At 43.0% G+C, this 23,951-nt stretch overlaps 1 protein-coding gene across 4 annotated transcripts in view; it reads left to right on the forward strand.

Annotated features, from left to right (window-relative positions):
* The window catches only part of GGT5 (gamma-glutamyltransferase 5), a 46,583-nt gene that overhangs the window by 13,627 nt on the left and 9,005 nt on the right, over positions 1–23,951 (forward strand). For 3 of the 4 annotated variants that reach the window (XM_069961174.1, XM_069961175.1, XM_069961176.1), the window contains exons 2-7: positions 13,735–13,865; positions 16,544–16,639; positions 18,839–19,028; positions 20,232–20,389; positions 20,547–20,693; positions 21,619–21,758. In XM_069961174.1, the coding sequence (XP_069817275.1) occupies positions 13,735–13,865; positions 16,544–16,639; positions 18,839–19,028; positions 20,232–20,389; positions 20,547–20,693; positions 21,619–21,758 (862 nt within the window). The remainder of the gene's footprint in view (positions 1–13,734; positions 13,866–16,543; positions 16,640–18,838; positions 19,029–20,231; positions 20,390–20,546; positions 20,694–21,618; positions 21,759–23,951) is intronic. The other variant, XM_069961177.1, reaches the window with a different exon arrangement.

Below are 23,951 nucleotides of genomic sequence, written 5' to 3' on the forward strand. Positions count from 1 at the left end.
CCCCGGCCGCACGATCGCCCCCAGCCCTGCAGCCCCCGACCTCACGATCGCCCCCAGCATCGCAGCCCCCGGCCGCACGATCGCCCCCAGGGGGCGATCGTGCAGCCGGGGGCTGCGGGGCTGGGGGCTGCGGGCGATCATGCGGCCGGGTGCTGCGGAGCTGCGGGCGATCGTGCGGCCGGGGGCTGGGGGGCTGCAGGCGATCGTGCGGCCGGGGGCTGCGGGGCTGGGGGCGATCGTGCAGCCGGGGGCTGCGGGGCGATCGGGGCTGCAGGGGGGCGGGCAGGATATACATTACCAGGTCCCCGCTCCTGCTTGCTTCGGTGGCTCCCGACACGTTCTGCCCGGCCAATCAGTGCGCTGCCCCGCCGCAGCGCACTGATTGGCCGGGCGGGCCGTGAAGACACCGGGAGCCCCGAAGCAAGCAGGAACGGGGACCCGGTAATGTATAATGTCCGGCGGCCGGGGGGTTAATGGGGCGGGCTGCAGACAAAATCGCAGCAGGGATGTACATCCCTGCTGTGAGTTTCTCTGCTATTGAAAGTATAGGGCCGGGATCTGCAGCGAGTCTCGCTGCAAAAACGCAGCAAGGAGACTCGCTGCAGATCCGGCAAGTGGGTTTGTAACCTTAATGTGTATTGATTCTCTATAATCTCCTTTGATACCAGACATCATGAAACGAACAAGCTACCGATTAATTTGTTGTTGTGAATATGGATATTAGAGGGGACTGTGGGATAATGGCAACACGGATTAGTAAGGAAGAGGTCATGTTTATTTTTACAATGGGGAGGACATGACAGTTTTTTTCTTAACAGTGTATTTATGTCCCTTTGCTGGCTATATTTCTGTGAGATGTTACTATCACAACATTGCTTGATGATCAACCCAAGGAAAAACTGCACATAGGGCAATTCAAGCCATCTGCTTCCTGAGATTAACCGTGTAACACAAACAGCATCCCCTCTGTTTTAAAACATCCTAAAAGAAGAATTGTGTAGAACGTATCGGAAGAAACAGGAAATTCTTTATTTCCTATCTGACAAGGGTTATTAATGGAGAGATGGTCTGGGAGCAGTATTATGGAAACTATTAAATAAGCATAGAAAGAGCTTTCTGTCTGAGACAGGGGTGTAAAAATGGCGGCCCTCCAGCTATGGTAAAACTACAATTCCCATTATGCCTGGACAGCCAAAGCTGATAATCCCTAGTCATGTCTCAAGGCTCTTTCAAGAGTCACTGTCATCGTAGAAAACTTTTGACTTGTCACAAAGACATGTCAACTGTTTTGATCAGTCCGGTTCTGAGTGTTCAGACCAGTACCAATCAGGAGAATGAGCAGGGAGAAGACCGTGATAAGGGTATGTGCACACTATGGAATTAAGTGAGGAATTTGTAGCGGAGTCCATGTGGTGGGTTCCGCTTTAAGTTCCGCCTGTCAATTGTTTGGGTGGATCGCCTGTCAATGGAACAGGCAGAACTACAAGTGGAACCCGCCACATGGACTCCACTATTAATACCTCTCCATAGTGTGCACATACTCTAAGTGCTGACACAGAGCGGGGAGCTCGGTACGGGTCTGGAGACTCAGACCCGGACTGATCAAAACTTGTGACATGTCTCTATGACATATCAAAAGTTTTCTATGATGACAGTGACACTTTAAGGAGCCCATCATTCATTTGCAAAAAGATTTGGTAATAGAGAGCAAGCTCTTTTCCTTATGGAGGTGAGATACTATACATGTATTTTCATCTAAAAAACAACACAACTACATAACTACAGTACAGTTTTCTTTGCGTAAAATAACTCCACAGAATAATTATATGATTTCCAAATAATAATACCGCTACATAAGGAACAAATATTATACACCATAATTACAAACCAAACATAAAATAATGTCACCAATGTCAAAATACTGTCCCTGCTGATGGACTGGCTGCTTAGCCAATCAGTGACTGGAGCGGCGTCCCGTCCCAGTCACTGACTGGCTGAGCAGCCAGTCCTTTAGCTGGGTCATGACGTTTTAGATTTTCCCCCCTGCCCCTGCCGGCTGCAGGATTTTTTTTAATCTGACGGACTAGTCCTTTAAGCTATTCTTTAAACCAGCCACTTCTGTGGTGGGATGGTCAGGTTTTAGTTTTGTCCAGGGTGTGCGACACATTAATGAATTTGGCACAAAAAAACCCCAAATACAAACGACAGCATAATGGCTTAAAAGTGGCGCATTGTTAGCAAATCAGGATCAATTTGGTACTAATATTGTCACTATAAAAACAACAAATATCACCATACATATTTACCATCATATAGTTTCCATACAAAACCCAGTATGCCAAGATGATTGACTAAATAATACCGCCATATTGTTAGTGAATAAAAAAAAAAAAATCTACTAAGACCACTAATACATATAGTAAACATGGGGGCCCACATAGTAATAGCGCCCCCAACATGGCCCTAATATTGGCCTAAGCTCTTTGAGCTTCGAACAGTAATAATGCCCCCACAGAGTGAGAAGACCCCGTTTGTTCTACCTCCTCAAAACGAAACTCGCTGATGTTCTCACCTGCTCCTCCTTGAAGGTCTCAGGCCTACAGCAGCCTACTAAAAAAGTGGGAAGATTAGGAGCCAATGGCTCTCTGCTCTGCCATAATTTTCAAATGCCTGTGCTACCTGAAGGTTATAAGACAGTTGAAGACAGTGCTTTATGTGGAATCTGAATCATGACTTCTAGATTCTAATTCTTGAATCCCCACTTCTTTGGTCAAGTTGAAATCGCACCGATCGAAATGATTTAAAGAGAACCAATCATGGACGAAAATCTATTTTTTCCCCCCTAATTGGATGTAAATTAGAATTTTATTAATATTTGTAAATAGAATTAATTATTTTTACGGTCGCATTTTTTAATTACTGACTCTTTCCTTTCCTGTCTCGCGCCGGCTCGCGACAGGAAGCTCCCATCATGCAGAGTGGCAGCAAGGCCGGGTGCCGCCATCTTGATTACGTCACTTGCGTTCCAGCGATGGAATGCAAGTAATGTAATCAAGATGGTAGCATCGGCCTTGCTGCACCGGACAAGAGGATTAGGTAAAGTATAAGATACAGACTGCAAAGGCACTCTGTATCTTTATTTTGTCTATTTATGAAGATACAGAGTGCCTTTGCAGTCTGTATCTTATGCTTTACCTAATCCTCTTGTTCAGTGCAGCAAGGCCGGCATCGCCATCTTGATTACGTCACTTGCGTTCCAGCAGTGGGACGCAAGTGATGTCATCAAGATGGCGGCACCTGGCCTTCCTGCACCGAATAAAAGGATTGGGTAAAGCATAAGATACCGACTGCAAAGGCACTCTGTATCTTCATAGATAGACTTAGGGAGAGATGAACTTTCATAATAGAAACAGTGAGTTTTAGGTGATAGGTTCTCTTTATGATCGTTTGTCATAGCGGCCGATTAAGATTGTTTATCGTTAATCCCAAATCCCGTTAATCCCAAATCCCTAAAAAAACAAAAATCCTCCTATGTAATAGCACCCTTAGCTTTCCAGGCATGATGAGAATTGTCATATTGCAACAGATGGAGGGCCGAATGTTCCCCATCCTTGCCTTATACTAACTGCACCTGACCCATTCTTACAAAAGTCAGTGCTCCAGGTACATTTTGGCATCTTGACACCCACCTCCATAGCCAACAAACTGTTAGAATCTATCTACGCCCCACCTATGTTTGCAATTTGGGTTTGGGCATAGTTCCAAACAACCAGGGCTTGGTGGTCTTCAGTATATTTTCTCCTGAACTGACTCCTTAAGAGACTAACTAGCTCCACAAGCTATCTTCCCCTGTGGTTAAGACTCTGCAGCCCTTACCAAAAGCATTACTAATAACGATAAGATAGTGCCTTGAGGGACTCTTTATACTGGGCCTCCACTGACAACATGGAACACCAAGACCTGCAGTTTTTCCACAGAACTAGTTTAGTATTTACCTCATTGCTCTCTGTTATTTTTCAGCAGACACTCTAACCTAACTCGTCTTGCATTTCCTATAGCTGGTAGACAGGGGCTTAGCTTGAATTCATGGGGCCCCATAGCAAGAAATTGTACAGGGCCCCAAGAATCCTGTACAGCCCCTCCATCGATGCACATACTCACATGTGGCCGGTGCAGTCCTGTGGTGTTCCGTTTCCTGAGTGACATCGCTAGTGTGCCGGAGAGTTAGGAAAACTGAACGACGAGGGATTGCGCCAGTTGGTGCTGTGAGCCGTACCCATCATAGGCAGACCACATTTTGCTGAGGGCGCCTTGGCCCCTCTGAGGCACAGGCCCCACAGCAGTTGCGCGGTCTGCCTTTATGGTAGCTACGCCACTGCTGGTAGATTTTGGCAATATGGTAATAAATTACTGGTAAATATTCATATAGCGTTGCCTTATTTGCTTCCAGATATGAAGTTTTGTAATGATTAACAGTTATGCAGCATCAAATGGAAAACCTGGTCAAATGTCCAGAATGTAACAGAACCAGTAAAACTTCATTTCATGAACCGTCTCATTATGAATAGCTAACAGTATATCAATTCATAAAAAAAAAGAGTTTCTCAGTACTGATGCCAGAAATTATTCATCAGCCTATTAGAGCTACCATATATTTCAATGTAATGAAACAAAATCTCTATTCATGCGTTTCTTATAAAAGACCCCGAAATAGCTGAAAATAGATAATATCACTCTTTGTTTATTAACATAATAACTAACAACCCCTTGGCCTATCATCCAGTCCATACTGGCTTAGTATTCACATCCTGGTAATAAAGCTGCAAAGTGTTAAGGGCCCATTGACCAGTTATGATATATATTTGCGTGCATTTGTTTTGATTCGTTATTCCATTAACTTTAATAATTTAAAAAAAAACATCAAAATGCATCCGTTTTTTTTTTATGTAGACAAGAATAAGGTCAGCTAGGTTTTTGTGCACGTTAAAGAAAAAGGATGCATTTTGATCCTTTTTTTATAATGTAAGTAAATTAAAAAATGCACACAAATGCATCTGTTTTTCCATCCGTTTTTCCAACCGTTTTTTTTTTTTTTTTGCAAAAACATATTGCAAAAACGTAGTGTGAAACCAGCCTAACTTGTGTAGAGTCCGTGTCTTGACAGGTCAGGGCTTTTTTTGTGGTACACACAATATTTGGCATGTGTTTAAAGTATGGCTTACCGGTTTACTTTCACTAAGTAGTTATCTATGTCTAATAGTTACGCGATGTTGAACATGACACAGCGGCCTCTTTATTAGGTAGCTTATCTACTGAACACTTATACGTCATTATGATAAGCCGAAGTAATAATATTTAGGATGGGAATGGCGCTAGAGGTGCAATGATCTGGAGTCAGTTACCTAGAGATGCAATGATCTGGAGTCAGTTACCTAGAGATGTTATCATCTAGAGTCAGTTACCTAGAGGAGCAAAGATCTGGAGTCAGTTACCTAGAGGTGCAATGATCTGGAGTCAGTTACCTAGAGGTGCAATGATCTGGAGTCAGTTACCCAATGATCTGGAGTCAGTTACCTAGAAGTGCAATGATCTGGAGTCAGTTACCTAGAGGTGCAATGATCTGGAGTCAGTTACCTAGAGGTGCACTGATCTGGAGTCAATTACCTAGAGGTGCAATGATCTGGAGTCAGTTACCTAGAAGTGCAATGATCTGGAGTCAGTTACCTAGGGTGCAATGATCTGGAGTCAGTTACCTAGGGTGCAATGATCTGGAGTGAGTTACCTAGAGGTGCAATGATCTGGAATCAGTTACCTAGAGGTGCAAAGATCTGGAGTCAGTTACCTAGAGGTGCAATGATCTGGAGTCAGTTACTTAGAAGTGCAATGATCTGGAGTCAGTTACCTAGAGGTGCAATGATCTGGAGTCAGTTACCTAGAGGTGCAATGATCTGGAGTCAGTTACCTAGAGGTGCAATGATCTGGAATCAGTTACCTAGAGGTGCAAAGATCTGGAATCAGTTACCTAGAGGTGCAATGATCTGGAGTAAGTTACCTAGAGGTGCAATGATCTGGAGTCAGTTACCTAGAGATGCAATGATCTGGAGTCAGTTACCTAGAGGTGCAATGATCTGGAGTCAGTTACCTAGAGGTGCAATGATCTGGAGTCAGTTACCTAGAGGTGCAATAATCTAGAGTCAGTTACCTAGAGGTGCAATGATCTGGAGTCAGTTACCTAGAGGTGCAATGATCTGGAGTCAGTTACCTAGAGGTGCAATAATCTAGAGTCAGTTACCTAGAGGTGCAATGATCTGGAGTCAGTTATCTAGAGGTGCAATGATCTGGAGTCAGTTACCTAGAGGTGCAATGATCTGGAGTCAGTTACCTAGAGGTGCAATGATCTGGAGTCAGTTACCTAGAGGTGCAATGATCTGGAGTCAGTTACCCAATGATCTGGAGTCAGTTACCTAGAGGTGCACTGATCTGGAGTCAATTACCTAGAGGTGCAATGATCTGGAGTCAGTTACCTAGAAGTGCAATGATCTGGAGTCAGTTACCTAGGGTGCAATGATCTGGAGTCAGTTACCTAGGGTGCAATGATCTGGAGTGAGTTACCTAGAAGTGCAATGATCTGGAGTCAGTTACCTAGAAGTGCAATGATCTGGAGTCAGTTACCTAGAGGTGCAATGATCTGTAGTCAGTTACCTAGAGATGCAATGATCTGGAGTCAGTTACCTAGAGGTGCAATGATCTGGAGTCAGTTACCTAGAGGTGCAATGATCTGGAGTCAGTTACCTAGAGATGCAATCATCTAGAGTCAGTTACCTAGAAGTGCAATGATCTGGAGTCAGTTACCTAGAGGTGCAATGATCTGGAGTCAGTTACCTAGAGATGCAATCATCTAGAGTCAGTTACCTAGAAGTGCAATGATCTGGAGTCAGTTACCTAGAAGTGCAATGATCTGGAGTCAGTTACCTAGAGGTGCAATGATCTGGAGTCAGTTACCTAGAGGTGCAATGATCTGGAGTCAATTACCTAGAGGTGCAATGATCTGGAGTCAGTTACCTAGAAGTGCAATGATCTGGAGTCAGTTACCTAGAAGTGCATTGATCTGGAGTCAGTTACCTAGAAGTGCAATGATCTGGAGTCAGTTACCTAGAGGTGCAATGATCTGGAGTCAATTACCTAGAGGTGCAATGATCTGGAGTCAGTTACCTAGAGGTGCAATGATCTGGAGTCAATTACCTAGAGGTGCAATGATCTGGAGTCAGTTACCTAGAAGTGCAATGATCTGGAGTCAGTTACCTAGAAGTGCAATGATCTGGAGTCAGTTACCTAGAAGTGCAATGATCTGGAGTCAGTTACCTAGGGTGCAAAGATCAGGAGTTAGTTACCCAGAGGTGCAAAGATCTGGAGTCACTGTATTACAGGGGTGAAGTGCATCCATGTAATGTCTCATAAATCGTGGTACTAGATTGAGCTCTTGTGTCAATTGTTATGCTAAGTAACAAAAAACTTGGGAAGGACTGCAAACACATCTGGAAATAGCTCTATAAATATCCGGCTTTATCGTAAACAATATTCGGTCACAGGGTCCAATTTTGTTATCCAAGTTTACACAACTTTGTCTTTTTTCACATTAGAAGTTAGTAAAATATTTCATTCCCCCCAAAGGAAACTTTTGTAATGTACGCCAATGATTACAACAAAACCCTAAGAGCTTAGCTGGAATTGGCAAGTCTCCGACGTACATAAATAAGACAATACAGCTGGGATCCTTGCAACCAAACTCCTGGGCGGACTGCTCGCAGATTTCTGCAAGGAAGTGTTGACTTGTTGTGTTTTGTCTTACTTACAACTCAATTTCAGGGCAAATTATCTTTAGTGGAAAATACCTTGAACAATCTGAGAACTTTCATTAAAGATCATTGGGGGACCAAAGACGACCGTCGTCAGCCAGTTATAATGAGCTATAATGTCCGAACCCGAACTTGCAGCATTTGATTACCAGTGGTGAAGAAGTTGGATGCAGCCTTAGGGAGTCCTGGAAAACATGGAAAAGGGACAGACAATAAATGCAGGAAGAAAACGGGACACAAGTGCTTTGAGCCGGGGTAGCTATGCAGTGTTGTGGCATCTCTGTGGCTGTAGGGTCACTTGGGCACTTGTCATGGTGGCCAGAAGTGGTGTTAGAACCCATCCCTGGACAAACGGGTACTGCGCTCAAGGTTGAGGACAGCCCAAGTGTAACCTGGTGTGTAGGTGCAATAAAGAATAGACCAGAGTCCAATGACTTAACCAGAAGAATTTTTGTTTACTTAAAATCTTCAGTGCAATACAGGATAATAAGAAGACTTTGGCATGCAGGTGCCGGCAGGAAGTAGTTAAAGTAGACTTTGTGAAGTGAGAGTAAAGTAGAGGAGCATCTTGAAGGCCCTGTCCAATGTAGTAGTGTACTCTGCCGGGATAGAGTAGTTGAGGACAGTGTCGGACTGGCCCACCAGAGGACCAAAGAATCCCCCAGTGGGCCCCCAGCTTTAGATGCTGCACAAACACTGACTGACATGTTGTTTCTCACTAGTTCTTCAATGGTGGGCCCCCAGGATCATTTCCTCTGGTGGGCCCCAGATACCCCAGTGCGACACTGGTTGAGGATAGAAGTAATAGAAGATACTCATACTCACGTATAGATGCTTTGGATCTCACCACATTTTGCCTTTAGTGTTGGGTTACCCATCCTGCTAGGGTAGCACGAGGTCCCAGGTACCTGCACTGGGTGAGCAGACTTTCCAAGGCTTCCTAGAATACCCGTGCGTTACAGTGGCATACGTAGGCTTGCACGCTGCTTTGTCCTACTGGGGCCAGTACCTAACCTAAGCTATACTACGTGTTGTGTGTGTGTGTTGCTGAAGGTATCTCTGGTGTGGACAAGAACTAAGACACTCCCACCAGGAACTAGATCCTTTTTATAGGGGTTACCTAGTTAGTGTGTGATTGGTGGGGCTGTGTGTGTGGAAGAGAGGTGATAGGGTGATTTTTTTTTTGAGAACCTGATTAAGTTACTTTGCCAAGGTGCATAAGAACTGTAGGGACACTACACAAGCACCGTAGAAGAGAGACAATATACAAATAGAGCCTTGAACAATCATTGACCGTTATCAATATGTCTAGCTATATTATAAGTGAGCCACAAATATCGGTTTTAAGTAAAGGTTTGAATTTTTCACCTACATATTATTTAGATTTATTTTGTACTATTTAGGATGTTTTTAAATTTGTTCACAATTTAAAAGTAAAAAAAAAAAAAAGCATTTCTACAAAGACCCTGTTGGTGATAATTATGGCATGGAGGGGAAATCTATGTTTGGTGAAGGAAATAACCTTGTTAATAACACTACAGTTACGAACAGAAGAGATCAGTCTAATCCATGTACATTACATTCGTACATAATGAACCAAATTATTTTTGTGTTAAACAACAGCATTCTTTCCGTACCAGTAATCCTGCGTTCTATACTGTGGCCTCCTGTTGGGAGCCCCTGGGTAGATTCCAGGAACTGGTGGAAAGGGTCTTAAAGAGTTGAAAATCCCTGAGGAACACGTTTGTTATTACTATTGTTACACGTTTGTAATAACTATTGTTACTCGTAACTGGGACTCCACGGACCCTTCTTTTGCATATTTAAATTTATGCAATGCATCAGTGGAGACTCTTCGGTGAGTACTCCATTTGATTTTTTTGTCGCTGGTCTCCCTGAGCTCAGCAATTGCTGTGTTTTGTTGGTCTATTTTTCATTGCCCCTGTTAGCCAGAATCCTACTCCACACTGATGAGGGGCAATTACCCCGAAACCATCGTCTGTGGATGGATGCCTGCCTTGGTAAACCCTTGTCATGTCGCAATACTCGCCACAGTGTTAGACTTTGACGTAAAAGGGGCCACCCTGGTATTTCCCTATTTATGTTCCAATACTCGCAACCGAGTGGAACTTAAGGGGCTACGTATCAGGGTGGTTTGGTGATCTCCCCACTGGGAGGCACCCCCTTGGCAATAGGCTTCCCTCTCCTGGAGGGATATCTGGCTATTCCCATGTTTGAGACTCGTAACTGAGACTCCACAGACCCTTCTTTTGCATATTTATAACTATTGTTAAGCAGATCTGTCAAAATGTTATGATTCGGCTTTGCTAACCGAACCTGAAAGCTCAGCGTTTGATTCCCCACAGCTGCTGTAGGCTGTATCTGTGGTAGCTCTGCGACCGGTCACTTGCTAGATGGTGCTGTGTGACGCCACTACTATGGTGGATTGTCGGTGGAATATAGCTCAGCTGGTTAGGAGGTTGTCGTGACGCCAGTGCTAACTCAGCAAGCAGGTGTGATGGTATACCTGCTTTTACCTGCCAGGTTGTCATGGGTCCTTTGGGCGCTTATCACGGTGGTCCGGAGTGGAGAGATGACCCACCCAGACTGTCGGTACCGGCACCAACAGAAAGGGGAAATGACCCAAGGACGGTGTAGCCTGTGTTTAGGTGCTGGTGCAATGATCACTGAGTCCCAGTAGAGTAAATAAACTTTCCTTTACTAGCAAGTCTCTGGTAATACAGGACAATAAGTGACTGTTGAGGTACAGACTTGGGTTCACTGAATCTGTGCTGAGATAGTGAATAGAATAGCAGTGCTGACTTGGTTACGTGCTGAGAAGAGTAGAGAGTTCAGAGAAGTGGAGAGAAGTTTGTCTTGAGAGTCCCAACCAAATGTAGTACTGTGCTCTGCCAAAACTTTAGAAGAAAAAGAATACTTGAGAAGAATACTTGAAAGAAGAAGAATACTTGTGCCTGTGTTTCGACCTTTGTCGCTATAAACCACCTTCTGCCCTGTAGTGTCGAGTTACCCATCCTGCCAGGGTGACAAGCCCCAATCCTAATTACCTGAGTTGAGCAAAGTGTCCGAAATTATCTGGTGTCACCTGCGCTGCGAGATAAAGTACGTAGGCCCTTGGCTGCTTTGCTTTATCCAGATTAGTTCCTCTGTCCAGGATACTGTCCTGCACTGTGTAGATATGTTCACGGCCTGGGTTGGGGTGTTCTCTGACTTGTCCTCTCTTTAGTGTTTAGCACAGCATCGTTAGTGAAAGTGTTGCTCTAATAAAGAAAGTCTCTGTGTTCTCCATACGTATCTGTCTAATTCCACACTCCAGACTAGACTGACTATCCCCTGGGGGTTGTGTTGTGTAAAGAGTGCAGAGATAGGTAGAGAATTAAGAGCATCTCTCATAGGCTGGCACAGACCATGTAGTACATAAACAGTAACCCTTGAAAGACTACAGCTGTACATCATAAAACAATGCTTAAAAACAATACTGCCACCTTGTGGTAAAACTATAGAATGCACCTTCATTACCACAGAAGGGATAACTTTCTGACCGGTGCCTGAAGCACTTAGCTGTTGGACACAACATATCCATAGAGTGGCATCCAACTTCTGCAGCCGCAGGGAATCAAATGCAGAGCGTTGGGGTCTGGATAATGTTTCCGAACCAGAACATTTTGACAGATTCACTCAACATTAGTTATAACCTGACTTATGGCTCAAGGGGTTTTAAAGCAGAATTCTGACATTATGATCAGGAATACTAACAAAGGTGGAGCAACCAGGATCTAGATGAGAAACTTAATAACAATATGTTGTCAGATTCAGATACATAACGTCCGTCCAATCCTACTGTGGGTTTCCAACAGAAATTTTGAAAATTATTGGAAGAGGGTTTAGCAATGGGGGTTTTTGATCAGATTATCTGTTGGTAAAATCCATCAATATTTAATTCACTCCATTCACACAGTCCATGCTCCCGGGCTACGGTGCTCTCCCGTCTTGGCCAGTGATTGGCTGAGCAGCCTGCGACTTTGGAGACGGCATAGGAAGTGTCAGTGGCAGCTCCGGTCAGCGGGGAAAGGGCAGCAGGACACCGGGGAGCGTGGACAGGTAAGTATAATGTTTATTATTTTCTATATAAAGCATGGGCTGCACAGATGTCGTTATCGATGTCTGTGCAGCCCTTGCCGCATGATAATCCAGCCATATAATAGGCTCTGTAAGCAAGCCAGCATATTGGGCCTTGTAATACCACCCTTATTACCACCCTTATAGGAAGGATTGTGCAGGAAATTTTATTCTCTTAGAAATTTCTTGTCATCTACCACATCTAATCGATAGCAAGTGGACCTCCTTAAATGCAATTGTTGCCTAGAGGAACATTACTCTAATGCTGGGTTTACACGGAGCGATTATCGTGCGAATTTGCACGATAACGATCGAATTCGAACGATAATCGTACACGCAGGATGGAATACTTTCTGATATTACGGAAAAAGGTGTGCAGGTGGTATCCCGGAAAGCCTCTACAAACTTGGCCAAATACTTCAGGAACATACAAGTGTGGACATGGAAGATGTTTGAGATGTTCATATGTGTCAGTTTGCAAAGTGCATATGTACAGTAGTTTATGTTGCCACTTGCACTTTGTGTAGTTTCTAATACATTAGATTTACTTTCACTATGTTAAAAACACATCAGACGTCACATTTCTGATGCTAGGAGTGAAATGGTTAACATCTCGTCACTTTTTAGGCTTTTCAGAGATATCCATGGGTGGACACTGCCATTATGGCAATAGCAGGTATTGAAAGAGTCTTTTTTTTACCAGGAAGGGGTGAGTGTCAAAATGAGGAATATTTTGGATATTCAGATTGGGCACACATCCCCATGATTCAAACTCTAAGCATGATTTCATTTCAACATTCTAGATTTGATAAATAAATGTATGTATGTTCCGATAAAAAGGTGGCTGTTTTCAAGTTTTGCTTTTATTGTGTCCATGTGTTTTTTTTTTATATAATTATATACCATGTGACCTTTATGTGACTTTGGACCTCCTTCTTGAAGAACACTTGGGCGGACATTTGTGAAGACCGGTGCACTTGTATGCCGATCTTAAATTAGGGCCCACCCTCAATTTCCCCGACGCATGCCTCCTAGTGAAGGCGGCCTGACCTTTGTCAGCGCAGATATCTACACCTCTTTTTGGGGTGGTTTACATTTCTGCCATGATTAATGCCTGCAAGCAGGCGTAAGTCAGGCACAGAAGGAGACCACACCTCCTCCCCGTCTTGCTGCGCCCCCCTCACCCGCCCATCGGGGATACGGCTGGCGTACGCCATGAAGAAGGGGCAAATTTGCTCCTTCTCCCTGGTGTATACCCCCCACTGCAGCCTTTGTAAATCACTCCCTAGGTATTGTGAATAAGGCTCTATGCCGAAACGCGGCAACTAAGTTTTTATTGCTGTTTATTACTGTTCACAGAGGTGTATTACTAAAGAAACTGGTTTTACACTCAAAGTGCTGGAGTGCTGTTTCTATATCAAAGAAGAAAGTTATGATACAGTTATGATATTAGATTGGATTGACCATTAATTTTGCTACTTACATGTTTATATACTTCCAAATATATCTGAAAATCCACTGAAACAATGCAGACAGTGGACACCTTGCCTTGAACAAGTATATGTGCCCAATATAAATAGATCAGGGTAGTTTATCATGCATGCGCTGCGGAATCTGTTGGCGCTATACAAATACATTTATTATTATTATTATTATTATTATTATTATTATTATTATTATTATGCATGTAAGATATGTTCTTCTTGTGGAGTCATTGGGGCAATGTTTTCTCTCTCAGAGACATCCTGAAGCAGGGAGGATCTGCTGTGGATGCCGCCATTGCTGCTCTGCTTTGTACATCGGTGATATATCCACAGAGTATGGGCATAGGAGGAGGAGTGATATTTACTATCTATAATGCCTCTACAGGTAAGTACTTTCATCAAATGTATTTTAGTGCGTTAAATCGCGCAGTTAGGTCACAGTCAGCTACTGTCTTTGTTTCCTGTGACAGCCCTTTATTTACCCCTTAATTTTCGTTTTCGGGTGTTTGTTTTTTAATCCTTGTGCTTAAAAGGCCATAGCAGTTGCATTTTTTGCGTCACTAATTGTACTTTGCAATGACAGGCTGTATTTTTGCATAAAATATGCTGCCAAACCAGAAAAAAATTATTTTCGCGTTGAGAAAAAACAAAAAAAAACGCAATTTTCTTTCTTTGGGCTTTGGGGGGGCGGGCTTCGTTTTTACGCCGTGTGTCCTATGGAAAAACTGACATGCTATATATGTTCCTCGTTACAATTACAACGATATTTAACATGTATAACTTTTATTTTATTTGATGGCTTGTAAAAAATTCAAACCATTGTTAACAAATATATGTTTCTTAATATCGCTCCATTCTCAGGCTTATAGCGCTTTTATACCTTGGTCTATGGGTCTGTGTGAGGTGTCATATTTTTTGCGCCATGATGTGTTCTTTCTATCGGTACCTTGATTGCACATACACGACTTTTTGAGCGACTTTTTGATGCGCAATCAAGGTACCGATAGAAAGAACACATCATGGCGCAAAAAATGACACCTCACACAGACCCATAGACCAAGGTATAAAAGCGCTATAAGCCTGGGAATGGAGAGATTTGAAGGGACATATATTTGTTTACAATGGTTTGAATTTTTTACAGGCCATCAGATAAAAGAAAAGTTATACATGTTATATATAGTTGTAATCGTAACGACTTAAGGAACATATATAACAAGTCAGTTTTACCCCAGGGCGAATGGCATAATACCCCCCAAATAAAAGAAATGCTTTTTTTGTTCAATTTCACCACACATTAAATTTTTTCCTGGTTTTGCAGTGTACTTTATGCAAAAATTCAGCCTGTCATTGCAAAGTACAATTAGTGACACAAAAAATAAGGGCTCATGTGGGTCTCTAGGTGGAAAAATGCAAGTGCTATGGCCTTTTAAGCACAAGGAGGAAAAAACTAAAACGCAAAAACGAAAAGTGGCTCCGTCCTTAAGTGGTTAAACTTTTATTATGGGATTTTTTTTTTTTACACAGTAATTTGTAGCCCCCCTGGGCTGCATTGCACTCCATTGATTTATGAGATCAGTGCTTTATTTCTATGGGCTGATGGAGCCCATAGTAATCGAGTGACCTGCAAATGATAGCTGGACACAGATGTAGCATGTAAGGAAGTCAGGACTGCAAACACGCTGCAGGTATTGTTATATTCTGCAGACATCACTACACTACAAGCGATCACTACCCCTTTATATGAACACAAGGTGTAATGGTAGTATGACCATGAATACGATCACTATGAGCAGGGCCGATTCTGTTTTTTGCTGCCTAAGGCGAAACCTTAACAGCGACCCCCCCCCAAGCCTATTGAAAGTAAACAATTGAGGGTCTTATATCCAAACCCATTCAGTGAGCATCACAGTGAAACACATCAAATTAAAATCAGTAGTAGATATGCAATCTCCTTGGTGTTCTCCATTATGAAGGCAGATTTTTCAGACATTTCGTTTTGCAGATCAGGTTTTTATTCATTGAGTATCTGACTACATGGATCTATTTTCATTTTAAGATTTACGATTAGCAGATAACGGAATGATGCCATAGTTTGCCATGGACATAGAGTGAATCATTGACCCTGTTGACTCCATCAGCTCATCTCAATGGTAACAGAGACTTGAAGCCATTGTAAAGAATTCAGGAAAGGAAGTGTAGAGTGAATGAGCGGATCTATGCCCCATATGCCCCTTGTCAAATATTACAAGGTTAATTGCTAGTCACCCTTTTGTAGTCTCCAGCAAGTCTCAGGATCTGACCTGAAATCATTTGGAGGATAAAATGGGGCCCCGACCCAGCACTGCTATGTTTCCCACCTCTGCTGAGAGACCCCTTAATAATGAAAATTCTTCAGCCACCCTGCTCCACCGTTCCTGCTCAACAAGACAGCCCCCGCCGATCCTCCATCTCAGTCATCAATTCATTACACCCCCCCCCCCACTCCCTGGTAATCTCTGGCGCCTCCTTGGAGGTTTATACTGACCACATTGCAGGGTGGTCTCCTGTTCCTCAGTTCTACTGCTGGTACTGTAGAAGAGGCAGGTCGGGCGCATAGCGCAGCAGCGGAATACTCATTCTGCCTCATGGCAGAAGCGGCCCTGACCATGAGGAGTCACTATGCATTGACTCTTGTATATGTCAGGTGTTTTTATTCTTGGAGAAGCAATAAATATTGAAGAATTGTTCACACACTCATAGAATTGGAGACTTTGAAACAGAGAGATTTATGTTGGAGCTGGATTGTGTATGAACTTATTATTATAAGGTTTTCTACACACATAGAGACAAACTCTCCATAGAGATGTAGAGCATAAATCTTCTGAAAATTCTGTATACAGAACATACATTGGCCACGAACAGTTTTGCAAGAAAGTAGCTGTGTTTTTTTCTAAACATGAATAACCCCTTTAATACTACAGTTACACCTATTACTTTGCACATGACTAAAACTATTGCGTTACTGCTTATTTAACTTTGCACCAAATCCACAGAATCATGTCTGTATTCTTCTGTTATTTTCAGGTAATGTGGAGGTCATCAATGCTAGAGAGACAGTTCCCAAAAAGTTCCTTCCAAATTTAATGGCACAGTGTGCAGGTACAACAATACTTAAACCAGGTAAGTGCACTTTGAAAGCTAAGTAGAAATGGTTTTCATATGTCGGCATATAGCAAAAATGGTTTCAAATATGATTTTTCACTATTTATTGCCTTTAAAGCCACTCTGTAGCCACAATCTGATCTCCCTCCCCAAACCACTTGTAACTTCGGATAGCTGCTTTTAATCCAAGATCTGTCCTGGGGTCCGTTCGGCAGGTGATGCAGGTATTGTTCTAAAAAAACAACTTTTAAACTTGCAGCCCTGTGTCAAACTGGTGTGGCCTAGAGTGTCTGTGCATTAGGCTGGCACACCATCTCTGTCCCTCCTCCACGCGCTCCTCATCATTAGGAATGCTCCAGGCAGATTGTCTCCTATTCATCAGCTGTGAGAACACGGCACATGGGCTGGATCGTTAAGGCACCTGTGCAATGTTCACTGCGAAGGAATAGGAAAAACCCTGCCAGTGGCATTCCTAATGATGAAGAGGGTGGGGAGGAGGGACAGAGGGGTGGTGCAAAGTTAGGGCACAGACACTCTAGGCCACGGCAGTTTGACACAGGGCTGCAAGTTTAAAAGTTGTTTTTTAGGACAATAACTGCATCACCTGCCGAATGGACCCCAGGACAGATCTTTGAGTAAAAGTAGCTATCCAAAGATACAAGTGGCTTGGGGGGGACACATTGTGGGTACAGAGTCGCTTTAAACCCAAAATGTAATCTTTCATAAAAAAGGTCGTAAGTGAACAAAATAAGTGAAAGTTTTTTTATAATAAGATTTACACAGCTGGGTTGTATTTTTTATTGTGCTGTTCTTTCTTTGGAGTACAACAATGAAAACAACTAGTTCTGACAGAATCATTACACGCCGGACACGACTGGAATTGACTTTATTGGGGTCTATCAAGTACTGGCATAGTTATTGATATGCTTGCAACATGCACCCGTCCTCCTTTCGTCTCAAAGGAAAGAAGTGGAGCAGCGGAGAGCAGCACAGCTAGGACCTCTTCTGCTCTCTGGATAACCCCTTTAAGGTCTGTGGGACTGTAGTCAACCCCCATAGACGTGGCCACAAGAAGTAATTGATAATAAATTGGAAAGATGGATAATACAAATGGTAACCAAAGAGCCCAGAACAATTTCCAAAAAGATTAGAGCTGAACTCCAAGGTTAAGGTAGATCAGTGTCAGATTGCACCACCAGTCACCATCGATGCCAAAGTGGACTTCATGGAAGACGACCAAGGAGGAAACTACTTTTGAAAGCAAATCATAAAAAAAGCAAGACTGGAATTTGCTAGAATGAATATTGACAAGCCACAAAACTTTGGACAAATGGGACAACGCTGGAGCTTTTTGGCATATCACATCGGCTCTATGTTCACAGACAAGAATAAACCATACAAACAAAAGAACGTTGTGGCTACAGGCATCTGGCACTGCTTGGTCTCAGTCACAGGTTATGGGTTCTCCAACAGGATAAAAACCAAAACACACAGACATCCAAGAATGTCTAAGAGCAAAGCATTGGACTATTCTGGAGTGGCTTCTATGAGCCCTGTCCTAAACCCTATTGAACATCTGTAGACGGAGCTGAGACATAGTCTATAGACGATACATTTAGGGGACATTCACACAATCTCCGCAGTCTGTCCGTAGCACAGGCGGTCTTCTGCGAAGTGGATCTCGTTGCTCCCCGCATCATGATTAATTATGATGTTGAGAGCTTCGATACTATAGGAAAGTTGGCGCTAGTGTACTGACACAGTCGCGAGGCTGTGTCAGTACACTAGCAGTAACATTTAAACAGTATTAAAGCACTCAACATTATAATTAATCATGATGTGGGGAGCTCCGAGATCCACTTCGCAGAACACCGCCTGTGCTACGGACAGACTGCGGAGATTGTGTGAATGCCCCCTTACACTTGAGGTAGCTGAAAGTGTCTGCTCACGAGGAGTGGGCCAAAGTAACTGTGGGCAGGTGCGGAAGTGTCATTGAGAGTTACGGAATTCATTTGTTCACAGTGATTGCCTCAAAAGGTTGTGCAACAATATATTTATTTAAGGGTATCATCATTTTTGACCAGGACAGGTTCACGTTTTTAACATGTTTCTGTCTAACCACAATTCAAAAGCAGTGTCTGATTTTCATGACTTGATTTATTTTTTGACACATTCCCTTTCAACCACTGTCCTCTAAACTAGGGATGTCTTTTACAGGGCAGCAATGGATTGGGGTGCCTGGAGAGCTGAAAGGATACGAGGCTGCTCATAAGAGGTATGGACGGTTGCCTTGGAAAGATCTCTTTCAGCCTACAATCCAGCTGGTGACGGAAGGAGTCAATGTCTCAAATGTCCTGTACAAATTTATCAATGTAACATCAAGGCTCATTGAGGCTCATTCAGTCTGGTAAGTGCTAGAACTGCCGAAAATGTTTTATTTTGTGGGTTGGATGTAAGACAAGGAAAAGCTAAGCGGAAATGCTTATGTGACTTTTGAAAAGATTTTGAAGATGCTGACTGCAAAGTGGTGTAATGTGAAATAAGTTCCACTTCTTAGGGTCCCATTAGACTAATCGATTTTTAATGATTACAAACGAAAACGAGATGATTTATCGTTAACCGGAAATCGCTCACCACATTAAGCAGAAAAATAGTAGTTAGTTACGATGGTTACCACTATCTGTTACTCCATCTAAACCCAGCAAATGAAGGAAAGATGTTGAATTACGGTGAACGATTAGTGAACGAATGCGGAATTAATGCAAATGACTGCGGAATTATAGTAAATAACGTAGAATTACAGCGAACCATTAGTGAACGATTAACAATGGTTTTGGTGTCAGCACCAAATGAACGGTGAACTATTTCTCGTTGGTCGTTAAAACGTTGCCTGCATTGACACTAAACGATTATTGTTTAAATTCAATGGATATAACAATAATTCGCACAATAATTGTCCCGTGTAATAGGGCCCTTAGGCTAGGTCCGTAACTTGCGGCCACAATGCAGCTGAAGCGTGCCCACATAAAGGACAATGTCATTTTAAAATTGATTGTAGCTTGCACTTCATAGGGATATCTCCAAAGTTTTAATCGGTTGGCGTCTCACCAATCAGAATTTTGTCTGGAAAGGTCAGCACTTGCTTTCTCCTCTTTCCCCGCTCACTGCCTGTGCTATTACATGCACAGACAGCGACAACGGGGAGCAGCGGAAGGGGCTGCCCGGACGATCCTTAGACCGTCCGGGCTGCCCATTAAAGTCAGGGGTGGTCTACTGTCACCGCTCCTATTGCACAGATCAATGAGCAGCAGATCGTCGCTGACATGATCAGGATTTTTCACGAAAGACCTCAATCATCCGACGGCCAGAACATTGACTGGACAGAGATCATGCACATATAGTATAGAATAACCGCTGTAATTGAGTACAACCATCCAAATGATGAACATGCTCATTATCTACCACCTGCATTCACAAAATATGGTCACTTATTTTTTTATCCGTTCTCACATTGTTTAATTTTTACTCAAAATGATGGTCGTAGTTAGCTTTTATTTTACTGTGTGAACCATAGACAATTTCTGATTCCCTATCTCTATGTATCTGCTAGCAATCTGCTGTGTAAAGACAAAAAAGTATTAAAACCAGGAGATCCCCTAAACTTCATCCAGCTGGCACACACCCTCCAGACGGTGGCAGATGAAGGAGCTGACAGCTTTTATAAAGGTTCCATAGCTAAGAGAATGGTGGAAGATCTCAATGACCAAGGTAAGCTTCAACTGACAACCTGATTCTAGACAAATGAACAGATTTTTTAAATTTATTTTTAAAGTTTGTTTTCCTCTTTTATCTCTTATTTCCTTATTATTTTTAATTTATGCCAACAAACTTTGAATATTTGCTTTTTTTTTCATTTTGGCATTAGGAAGCAGTCTCACACTAGAAGACCTGGAAAATTATAAGGTTCAAATTTTAAGCCCATTAAATGTTCCTCTGGGAAACTACAAGTTGTACACAGCTCCCCCACCAGCAGGGGGTGCTCTTCTTACCTTTGTCCTTAAGATTCTTGAAGGTAAGGTCACAAATTGACAAGTTTCCTGGCGTGGTTGGGTCGCATTTTACAAAGAAGAAGAATTAACTTTTTTTTTTATTGTCTAGCATGTGTATCTCTAAGACTATGGAAACTTTGAACATATTTTTTATTTTCATTTTAGAAAAAAAGGCTGTTGCTTTGAGTCTAAAATAACGGCCATTGTTTAGCACACTTTGGCGGCCGTCACTGTAATGACAGCAGTTGGTTTATTACTCTGGTTCAGGTTTATTGCGGGTTACATTGAATTTAGGTAAAAAAAAAAAGACGGTCAGAATATAAATCAATGTGTGAGCGACTAAAAACTACTAATTAAAAAAAAACACAAATTAAGGTTGTGAACATTAATTTGATGGCCACTGCATTGACTTCAATGTGAATGTACCACTAGGTACATCGCTATGTGTTGTTACATGAACAGACTGGCATGGGGATGCCGATGCTGCGATCCTTTTTTTGAATTCCCGCCCGATTCCTGCACACCGGCCCGGCATGAAGCACTTATGGCGGGCCCGCCGGACTTCAGTGTGACGATCTCCCCTCTGTGATGCAGGTCCCGCCCGCCCCCCAATGCTTTATGCCAGGTGGGTGCTTGGGAATAGACCGGCGCAGTGCAAGGGAACCAGAAAGGACTGCGGTACCGTCATTCCCACACCGGTGCCGGTCTCTATTCATGTAAAATAAACACAAAACGATGTACCTAGTCGTCCATTTGCTTTAAATAATCCTAGCGGCTGTTATTTTAGCAAAAAAGACAATTTGTGAACATAGCCTAATGGAGTAATTGTAAAGCAGGGAACTTTTTTTTCTTCCCAGCGATGAAATAGAAGCCGTGAGATGTGTCATTCTACATGAATTTAAATTTAGATGTCAACATTGAAAACTAAATGTAGACTTCTGGTTTTAGGATTTCATTTTAATAAGAATGCCATGCACACTGTGTCCAAACAGATAGAGACCTACCATCGCATTGCAGAAGCCTTGAAATTTGCAAATGGAAACCGAGATAAACTCACAAACCCTGTGACATCTGCCGACATTGCAGAGGTATGACTATAACTGCCATGAACCATAAAAGAAGGATATAGTCATTTTGATGCATTAACTTCAGCGTGATCACAGTATGATTGCAGTAGGGGTAGGGTCTCCAACTGCTGAGACCCCTTATAAAATCAAGATTTTTATTTCCCAAAGCTCCTGTGGGAGAGGAGCAGCAATTTGGTATGACTTTAAAGTCACCTTGTTATACCATCGGTATAAGTTAGTCAGTGCCGGACTGGCCCAACAGAGGATCGGAGGATCCTCCGGTGGGCCCCCAGCTTTAGAACCTGCACTTACACTAACATGTCTTTTCTCACTGGTTCTTCATTGGTTGGCCCCCGGGATCTTTTTCTCCAGTGGGCCCCTAGATACCCAAGTCGGACACTGAAGTTAACCAAGGTAACCTATGATTAGGTATAAACCTGTGTATTTGATGTGTGTGTGTGTGTGGGGGGATCCTTATCCAGATGTGGGTGCAGATATAAGTAGGGGGACCTAGGGAGCCTATAAAAACCCTATTATGAGGTCCTACCACTAGCCTAAGCCTAGGCAGGGTGGCTCTCCTATAAAGGATGGTCTTGCACCATATCCTAACCCTACACTACTGTCTATACCTACACCACCAAGCAGGCCGTCTGTACAGCTATCTAACTAGGCATGTATTGTAAATGATGGCACATGATGGCACAGGAGGTATATATGCAATAGAAGTAGGTAGTAACCCAGTGGATGTATGCAGTATAGATCAAGCATATCAGTGTGGGAGTCCAGTGCGTTTAGTAAAAATACAATACTTTACTATAGTATAACTCAGGTTAAACAGTGCACGTGATGACCACAGTGCAAATCTTGACACAGAACGTTGGTGCTGACAGTTAGGTAGAACCAGTGCTTGTAGTAGTAGTAGGTGCTTTGTAGAGAGAGAGAAAAAAGCAGAGGAGTTGCCAGAGGAGCCCTGCCCAAAGTAGTGAATGTGCTCTGCCGGAAAAGGGAAGAGAAAAGAAGATACTCGTGGATGCCTATACTGGATCTGAACTGCCTTATGCCCCCTAGTTGCGGCATATCCATACTAAGTGAGTAATCTGGTGTAGCGGACTTCCGAGGTTTCCCAGTCATCTTGCGCTGCACAGTAGGATATGTGGACCTTGCACTGTAGCTTTGTCCTACTGGGGTCAGTTCCTTTTGCTTCAGGTAACTGTACTGCACATTTTAGAGAGGTTCCTGGCATGGGCAAGGGTTTTCCTAAGTTTCTTCTCTCTAAGCAGAAGTAGCTTCTCTCTAAGCAGAACTTAGCACTGCATCTTTGTCTTAGTTACTTGCATAAAGAGATCTTTAGTTGCTGTCTTTTGTTCCTGTCACGGTCCTGGCCAAAGCCAGGCCCTGGCTTAACTTCTGCAGAGACTGGTTGGTTTTTGCTTGCTCCCACCCTGAATACTAAGTCTAGACTAACCCAATTCCTTCCACCAAGGATAACTCCTCCTACAGGGGCAAAACTACCTGTGAGTGGTGGGACTGAGTGTGTGTGTAAAAAAAGAGAAGAGATAGGACAGAAAAGAACAAGCACCTGTGATTGGCCAGCATATAACACATGGTACAACACAATTAACCCTTTGACTCCTTCAGCTCTGCAATAAGGTTAAGTAGAACAGTTGTGACACCTAGTGGGGAAAACACAATACTACATCTCCCAATCTTGTGAACCTGAGGAAGTGACTTGCTAAGGTGCCATAAACAGCACCAGTGGTGGGACACCACAACAGTGCATGCTTTACGTTATAACTGTCTTTTCCTAGACTTTAATGTACAACATTTGTTAGATTGAAATTACAGCCATGTTTTCTGGCTATTCTACTATCATGTATTGCTTTAAAAAGGAACTCCAGCAAAAAGAATGTCTTTTAAATCAACTGGTGTCAGAAAGTGCCAGAAATTTGTAATATATTTCTATTAAAACATCACCAGTCTTCCAGTACTTATCAGCTGCTGTATGTCCTGCAAGAAGTGGTGTATTCTTTCCAGTCTTACACAGTCCTCTCTGCTGCCACTTCTTTCCGTGTCAGGAACTGTCCAGAGCAGCAGCAAATCCCCATAGAAAACCTCTCCTGCTCTGGACAGTTCCTGACATGAACAGAGGTGGCAGCAGAGAGCACGGTATAAGACTGGAAAGAATACACCACTTTCTGCAGGACATACAGCAGA

The sequence above is a fragment of the Dendropsophus ebraccatus genome, chromosome 3 (assembly GCF_027789765.1).
Source record: "Dendropsophus ebraccatus isolate aDenEbr1 chromosome 3, aDenEbr1.pat, whole genome shotgun sequence".
NCBI lineage: Eukaryota > Metazoa > Chordata > Amphibia > Anura > Hylidae > Dendropsophus > Dendropsophus ebraccatus.